At 37.4% G+C, this 8,693-nt stretch overlaps 1 protein-coding gene across 1 annotated transcript in view; it reads left to right on the plus strand.

The window, feature by feature from the left end:
* LOC105454946 overlaps positions 1-7,198 on the plus strand; it is a 44,462-nt gene extending 37,264 nt beyond the window's left edge. Inside the window, exons 10-15 of the mRNA XM_011697931.1 lie at positions 2,716-2,985; positions 3,708-3,772; positions 4,959-5,163; positions 5,680-5,825; positions 6,391-6,519; positions 7,139-7,198. Coding sequence (XP_011696233.1) covers positions 2,716-2,985; positions 3,708-3,772; positions 4,959-5,163; positions 5,680-5,825; positions 6,391-6,519; positions 7,139-7,198 — 875 coding nt within the window. The remainder of the gene's footprint in view (positions 1-2,715; positions 2,986-3,707; positions 3,773-4,958; positions 5,164-5,679; positions 5,826-6,390; positions 6,520-7,138) is intronic.
* Positions 7,199-8,693: the final 1,495 nt, after the last annotated feature.

The following is an 8,693-nucleotide window of genomic DNA, read 5'->3' on the forward strand; positions in this document are numbered from 1 at the left end:
TAGCTAGCATTATTATTAACAGAGCTATGAATTTTTGAAAATAAAGCAGTCTAATTTTTAATTGTTTATATCTCGATTAATTTTGCAATAAGAAAAAAATCCTTTGGCACAAAATTCTATCTCCCAAAGTACTACCTTTGTGCAAAATTAGAAAAATTTCTGAGAGATGACTGATCCGCTTCACGTGGAATGGCCCATATGTATATGTGTATGTATGTATCCAAGGATAAACAAGCAAAGTTATTGTAAAATTCAACTTTATGAAAATACAATACAAATATACGATAAAATAAAATGACATTGTGGATACGTTTTGTGAGAATGAAAATGTAGAATGTCTACAAGAGAAATAACTATTATTCTTTAAACAATTAACCTACTTTGGGAATAGCTAGTACACTTTGGGTGAAACGTGATAATCCCGAAACCGATATCGAATCATCTGGATTAAATAAAAATAATCGCAAGCTGCACACTATCTGGTATTGGAATGTTAATTAATATAGTCTGATGATATACTGTTCCAATGTTTTGACCAGTCTTCGTAAATATTTATCTCACGATTCCATCAGCGTGAAAAACGACGTGACGGTGTTTCGTTTTTCATTTAACGGCATCTCGCAATGAATGTATTTCACATTTATTTATTGCTTATAAAGGATATAATTATTTGTTATGATCTGCTGAAAATGCGAACTGTTGTATGAACAATATAAAATATTATCTAACTAGACATCACAGACGCGTCCTTCGCGTGCGCTTTTCATTCTTTCCTTTCTACTTGTTTAAATGCATTACATTGTATTACAATAATATACTATTAATATTAACCCTTATAGTTACGCACAATTATCACAATGACAGCATGTCATGATGACAACTGTTCGCGAAGTAAGCACAATGAGAAAACCAGTCAGAATCGCGGAAAAGAAGCTTCAAACGCTTTAATAGATGCGAATATCGATTTAAAAGAATAAAATACAAATCTCTATTATATTAATATTAATATTAAGCTATTCTTTACTAATTGTAAGTTTAAGTTTAATTTTCTTAATACAATCTAAATTCAAGCTAAGATTTGTATGTAAGTTATCTCTAATGTTGAAAATTGTAAAAACAATTAAAATACAAAAAAGTAGGTAATTGTAACTAGAGTTTTTTTAAAATTAATATTACTTCAACTTAATTGCAAATAAATTCAACTTTTAATTTAAAGTGTTCAACAATGATAAATTAGAAAATTGCAAAAAGTTGACTGTAAAATTGCTAGAGAATTTACCCGCGCTAATTTCTATTCTGCCGGGTCACCGTATATATAAACATTACAGCGCATAATTAGCATGGAACAGACAAAGCTCTATGAAGCTTTGCCGATGCGCTTGGCATGATGCACTTCTAAAACGCAGTAGGAGATGCAATTTCTTCGTATCTAAATGACTTATCTACCGACTGAATGCAGTCCATTGCATTCGCCATGCTTTACAACTCGACGGGGTCGGGAAGGATCGATAAGAGCCAACCTGTGTCGTTTGTTCGACCGGTGTAATTGCAATTCTGCGCTTGGCATTGCCATGTAGTTGCGCATAGGTCGCAAACTTTGCCTTTTTCTCCGATTACATTATTCTTTTTTAAATTGCTCCAGATATGAGGAATTATTTAATCAATCGTTTATAGACATTTTTTATATGATAAACGTTAAAAATGAAACATAAAAATCCTATCTTTTCTGTTTAATAATTTGGTATAAAACGATCGGTAAAATCCTTAAGATATTGTTGCAGATATTCTTGACAAGTATGTACAATTTACTTTTCAAAAAGTAAAATGAGATAAAATAAAGAGCCAAAGGTCATCGCCGTTTCGCGTCGCGCATTTACAAATGTTGATAAATATAATCTATTTCGCGGAAATAAAAGTTGCAGGTGGCCGCTGCAGCTCGTAAAATATTATTACGCGCATCTTACGTTCCCTATTATTGCTGTACGCGTCCCGCGAGAGGAGAGGCGCGCGGTGCCCCTTGAAAGTGTAATCACCCCGGAGCCTCTCGGTGGCTGAAATATTTCGCAGCAGCTGCGCCGCTGGCGATACGGGACCGGGCGACTTTCCCGATACTTTCATACTTCCGCGTCGGATGACTACACGTGTACATTCAACTGCAATTTTACAGGCTCTCCGTTCGGCACTTTATATTGCTTAGCGGTTGTTATTTGCGGCCACACGTCCGTTTCCTGGCGCGCAACGCGTGAAGCGAGGGAGAAAGTATTAAGACCCCGAAGTTACTTCCGAGGCGACGATGCCGATTCGAGCCGGTAGTTTTTCGTTCTTATTATTGTGCCGTGAAATGTCATAACTTATGACAGAAAGTGAAAGCACGGTGGGGGGGGGGAGGGGGGAGGCATCCCGCGGCACGAGGTAATCATAAAACATAGAATCGTGAATAATTCTCAGCAAAGTGTTTCTGCAGCAGAGAAGTTTTGCATTGGGTACTCGCGAAATAATAAATGTTACGGTAAAAAATGAAAAATATTTCGCATTTTATTGGAGAATTATGTGCTCCCCGTATCCCCCTATTCCATTATACCAGCAAAGTTCTAACGATGCACAAAATCTGCGACAGATTTCCGTTAGTCCTGATATCGCTTTTCGATACCTATACAATTTCCCAATCGCTTTCGTTTTTGCATCGTTTCGAGAGTGTTATATCGGTGATTACAGTGGAGTCGCAGAAGGACTACCACGCGCGCAGGAAACACCATCATTCGCGTACGACGACGGCCAAGACAACGACAACAACGGCGGCCGTCGCGTCAACGACGAGGTCACCGGCGACCACGACGGCGACCACCGCGGTCGAACAAGTGGAAGATAATCAAATACCGGAAGTGACGAGGTGGCCGACTACCGAACCCACGGAAACTTGGGAAATCACAACCACCACTATAAGCACCACTCCGAGCACCACCACAACCACCACGCCGACGCCGCGTGAGTGGAGTCTAAGCGTGTTTAATGATTATTAGTTTCCCACATAATATAATTGACCTGATTCTCCTCGGGCATTCCGCTCTGGCAAATTTTAGTTACTGATTACTCTTTTAGTTCACTTTTATATAGGAGTGCGGAAATATTGAAACGACTAATACTAAAATATAAACGATCCTTACAAATTAAACTCTGAAATACATTTTATACGTGATAAAAAAAATTTGTTCCTCGTAGATTCTACTGTAACAGCAATTTCCTCTGGAGCTTGATTAGTTATTATATATTTAATGCTGAAAATTATATTTATCGTTAAATTTTTTAAGGTTTACTGTTGTTAAATTTTATTGCGGTGCCAAGTTTCATTTATATTGTCATATTTCCATAGCGCCAATCTTTCAATTTTATTTCTATTAAGCGATTTTCAAAATAGATCATTAAATTTTGAAATTTTTATTTCTAATTATTACTGTTTGTTACATCTTATAGATTCATACTTTTTAATCTAAGCAAACAACGTTTCTTTTTTATAAATAAAACTCCGCGTACCGGTAGTCTAGAGAAAAAGAAGATTTTTTAATCTCTCTTTCGTCTGCCGCATCGAGAAGCAAATTAGATAGATCGCCTCTGGGTGAGATACGTTGGAAAAAGAGGTTGATAAAGGACCGGAGAAATAAACTGCAATGGCAAAAAAGACAGCTTCTCACGTCACTCTCTTTGTATAGGCTTCTGCGTGGTTCAAAGGCCGAGACACAGTCAGCAATACATAAGGGAAGGCAAGGGCAAAAGGGTGAGTCGCTCGCAATCTCCCAAGTCTCTCGCGATCGCCGTCGCGACGCAAAGCACCCGCCGCCGCCACCCTCGAGAGCCGACGCTCGCGAGAAACAAAAAAAAGAGGAAGCGAGGGTTTTGTGAACGTCATACCGGAAAGCGTGGGCGAGGGTGTCAGCGGAAATCGGATATTTACTGCACACTAGCGAATTTTTACCCTAAAGAAAAGGTAGAGGGAAGAAACGCGAAAATCGCCCGCAATTTCTTCTCGACATCGCACGACGGTGTCCCTTTAGCTTTTCTTATTAATGAGAAATTATTTCATCAACTCTTAAAACAAAAGATCTTTAATTGATTGTATCAAAAAACAAACATGTCAATATTATTTCGATATATCTTTACTGAATTTTACTGTAATAAGTTTGTCGATGAATTAAATGAAGGTCGCTATTTGAAGCAAATGTGAAGCGTAACTGTTAGAATGTAAATATATTTAGATGCTAAATTTTAATATTATGTACAGAGTCCAAATTTTAACAGTTAAACAGCATCAGTATATTCTATATATAGTTAACGATAAGAAAAAAATGTTACGTAAGATTCATAGAAGATTTATTAAAAAGTTACACCAAAAAATGAAATGTAGACGAAAGATCTCTGCTTTTTTATTATTATGTCTACATACTTACAACATAGTTTTACATAATGCAAAGTTATAATGATGAAATGTTAAAATTAAAACAAGTTATTTGTTTAAAATTAAATAACCCAAATAAGCATATAATATAGAATATTATTTCTTACGTGATGTATTAAAAGATAAGTTTCATTCAATAACAACCTTCTATTTGCGGGAAGCGTTTCTATAAATATATCGTATATTTTGGAGTCTCTGAAACCTCAGTGAAATTTCGAATCTTTATTATTTATAGAATTAGTAAATAGAAGAGTTATGTTTTTCAGTTATTATGATTTTATATTACTTCTGAGTAAATAGATGCTTTTTTTAGATAATTTACAATTGAATAAAAAAAATTAATCACAATGTGATAATTTTCTCTACTTCTATGATGAAAAGATTAGCGGAGTCTCCCAGATCTGTGTGTAGTAACCACGTGTACGAAAAAGAAATAAGTTTGTACTCAGAGTTAAGATGCACGGTGATGGATAAACGTATTAATTGCAACATTATTCTACTTGCGCAGCTTTATCGCGAAGACGAGCCCGAATGCTCAGAACTCTGTCACTGTGGTGAGGGCGAGCAACTTGTTTGCAACACCATCTGCGTCGATTCGTTACCCTGCAAGACGGATTTCGCTTTCTACAACCATGAAGCGCCAGCCTACCAGGCGCATCGAGGTCCCTGCCTTTGCTATAGCGGCGGCTTTATATGCATGCGGCCTTCGCCCGGTGAGTAATCATCTCTCTCATAATTGATGCGATTAGATTAAAGACGATTACTTAAATATCACTTTCGTCGAACTCTTTATAAATGACATGGATGACTTAGATGCTATTTTTGCACGCACTATAAAGCTCGATTGCGACTTTTACTTTATTATAAAAATAAATGGAGAAACTAAAGTTTATAGGAGTATCTTATTTTGTATTTCATCCTGCAGACAAATTTTTCTGGGTGCAGAAAAATTCAAAATTTAGTCAAATTAGGAACAGTTTACATAATAAATAAATTAATAAATATAAAAAAATTAATTATTTGAAAATACATACATTTTTATATTAAATATATAATAAAATAAGGGTCTACTTTTTACAGTCGACATTAAATGTACTTATAACAAGCGCCTTTCTTTCCTTTTTTTTTCTTCTGAACTACGGGCTTGAAATACGACGATTTTCGAGTGGTCCGACAGAAAACGATTTCTCTTCTCGCCATATAATACCAGCATTGTGTTATTTGCGCAGACACATATAGTATACCGCACGGGGTTTTCATGTTCCTGGGGTACAGCGAGAAGGACGAGACCTTATTGAAGCAGCACAACAATGTGACCGTGCTGGACGCGGTGTCGTCTCTCGACAATTTCATGAGAAAGGAAGTCAATAATCAGGTGAGGCGTTGCCGTTCAACACTGTTCCTATTGATCGTTATAATCTCGGCTGGATGACACTTCGAAATTGCCGCTCCTTGGTTAACACCGTGCGCGCGCGGGCGCACACCGGCTCAATAGAAATTTCGCCTAAATTCCGAAATCGGGAGAGATGTTGTCTTGGCACATTATTTGCCTGCACGAATTCGATGACCCAGAAAAGAATTTAAAATCAATCGATTATTCCGGAGGGAGTTTATTACATCCCGTGTTACTCGTTTCGTCGGCGAAGGAGACGAGCGAAGAGAGATCGAGAGAGAGAGAGAGAGAGAAAGAGAGCGCGTTCCGTGAAATTCCCAGAATGCAATTAATGCGCAGCATCTCCGATCGGCGCGCGAAATCCCGATAATGAGAAATGTCAATGAGAAATGTAATGGCTCGTCAAACCACGCGTCGATTAAAAACTAAATCGGGCCGCGCGGAATTTAATAAAGCCACCACCGGTTGTAGCGACGGATGACGCGCGCCGGGCGTATACCTATCTACCTATCCGAGAGTCAACTCCCCCCCCGTCTTCCATTTGCAGACAGTATGCACGCTCTTCTTGTACAACGCGACCCGAGAAAACGTGATTGCAGTGGCACGGCTCGGGACCGACAATCCACCCTTAAATAGCAGCCAGGCTCAGAGTCTGCAGCACCTGCTGCGCGTCAAGGTAAGCGAATCTCGAATGGACCTTTTCGCACTGCATGGAGAAAATTGAATGCCCTGGCGCGAGAGTTAGATAAAGCCACAAAAATTTTCGAAAAACCGCGCGCGCGAGACAAAGAAACGCACGCTCGAGGGAAGCAGAGTTTTATTACTCTTGCACCTATTACCTTTTCCAAAGCCCCGAGCAAATAGTGTTTTCAGTCATTACTTTTTCAGAAAGACGACGTTAAGACATTTTTTTTCTTAACTTAACGCGACGTACTATGGCCGTATTATTAAAAATATTAAACTTTATATCTATAAAATTATGTATATATATATATATATATATATATATATATATACATAATATACATAAGAGGACTTGCATTTAAGCAGAAATTTATTATAGATCCTTTATTAATTAAAATTATTATTTATTTAATATATGTGATTGAATATTCTAAATCTAACGTAATATACATACATATTGTGTATATTCAGTGTCTTATAATTTCGCGAGTCATCTCTCGTATAATCCTCATGTTTCTTTCGGATTTATTATACGAGTATATACTGCTATTTTGTAATTTATGATGCGTTAACACAGGTGAATTCTCAAGTCTTTGTATTATACGTGTTAGGATTGTGCTTGCAAAGTTCATAAGGCCTTTAAGAGTCTCGCCAACAACAAGAAAAGCTGATCGCGTGAACGACGGCGATTCGATACACGCGCGTGCGTGCAAACGGCAGGAAGTCGGTGCGAAAGGGCGATAACGGGTCCTCGCGAAAGTTTTAATTTCCCGGCGAATCTCGGGCGTCGCTCGGGCGGAATTATCGCGATTAATCCGCTCGTTCCTTGCCGAATTTCACCCTTCGCGTCGCGATAGATCTAACGGGCGGCCAGGCGCAGATCGCCGATCAACCTCCGGGTTATTGCACGCGAGAATGCAGCCTGACGCGTGTCCGGAACGTATAACACGTTCGCTTAAAGTGCGCGCGGGGCGATTAAAACTCTGTGATTCATGATCGACTTACATACGCGGCATTGCAATTTAAGGTATAGGTACAATACGGCATTGCCGACCGAATAGAATTATTATAAATTAATAAGATTAATTTGTAAATTACGAAATACAAGATTGAAGCCAATGATTGTATCATAAATTGATTGATCAGCTAATAGATTTAAAGAATATTACATTTTATAAGAAAATAATCCTTTAAAACAACAAGTTTCAGTACAAGAATCAAGTATATAGAAGATTCTCATGAATTTTTAATAAAAAGAAGTTAAAATCAATATAATCTATTTTCTTTTCCGTTAATAAAATATTTAATAATCGATGATATTTACCTTAAATGGTTTAATTTTTATCTACAATAGCTGTGATCTGTAAAATTTAATATCTATTTGTAGAAAATGTATATGCGTAATAGATGAATCAATTAAGAATACTAAAATGATTATATTTAACCCACATACTGAATATATAATTACATCGAAAAGCAATAATGAAGTTTTTTCTGCAGCGAACATATTCCCCGCGAATATCGGACGACGGGAGGGATTTTTATAATCACGAATTCTCGACGTCGAAAAATTCGCACGAAAAAAAAAAAGACAGATCGGCCAACAGAACGGAACAACACGCCAATTCAAATCCAGAATACCTCCATCAAGTTGCAAATGGACCGGCGCTTGATCACAGATTGGAAATCGCCCCGGGAACCTGTATGACTGTGTAAAATGCGTGCCGCGAGCAGAAAACGACGTGCATTTAGCGACATACAGGTGTCGAAGGGGAAACGTCACGATCGATCAATGCAAAACAACGTTGACGGAAAATTACACACCATTTCGATTTGCAAGTTGTGCTAAGAATTTTTCAATGTTATCTCTCAATGTCTCCCAGCAAACATCGAGTAACATGTAACATATAACGTATCTGTTTATTGTAATTTCCTATGTAACTATTGTATAATATGACACATGTATTATACAGGGTGTCCGAAAAATGTGACAGCCTCTTAATATTTCGGAAATTAAGCGTTTTTGAGAAAAATGTTTTAGACAAAAGTTGTAGGGTTTAAAAGAATCTATTTAATGACTTTATCCGTTTGACTTTGGGTGGCGTCACCAATTGGTCAGGTAAAGGTCACATTATTTTTTTTTAATGGAATACCCTATTTTTGATA

This window comes from Wasmannia auropunctata, unplaced genomic scaffold (genome assembly GCF_000956235.1).
Source record: "Wasmannia auropunctata unplaced genomic scaffold, wasmannia.A_1.0 LD335969.1, whole genome shotgun sequence".
In the NCBI taxonomy this organism is placed as follows: domain Eukaryota; kingdom Metazoa; phylum Arthropoda; class Insecta; order Hymenoptera; family Formicidae; genus Wasmannia; species Wasmannia auropunctata.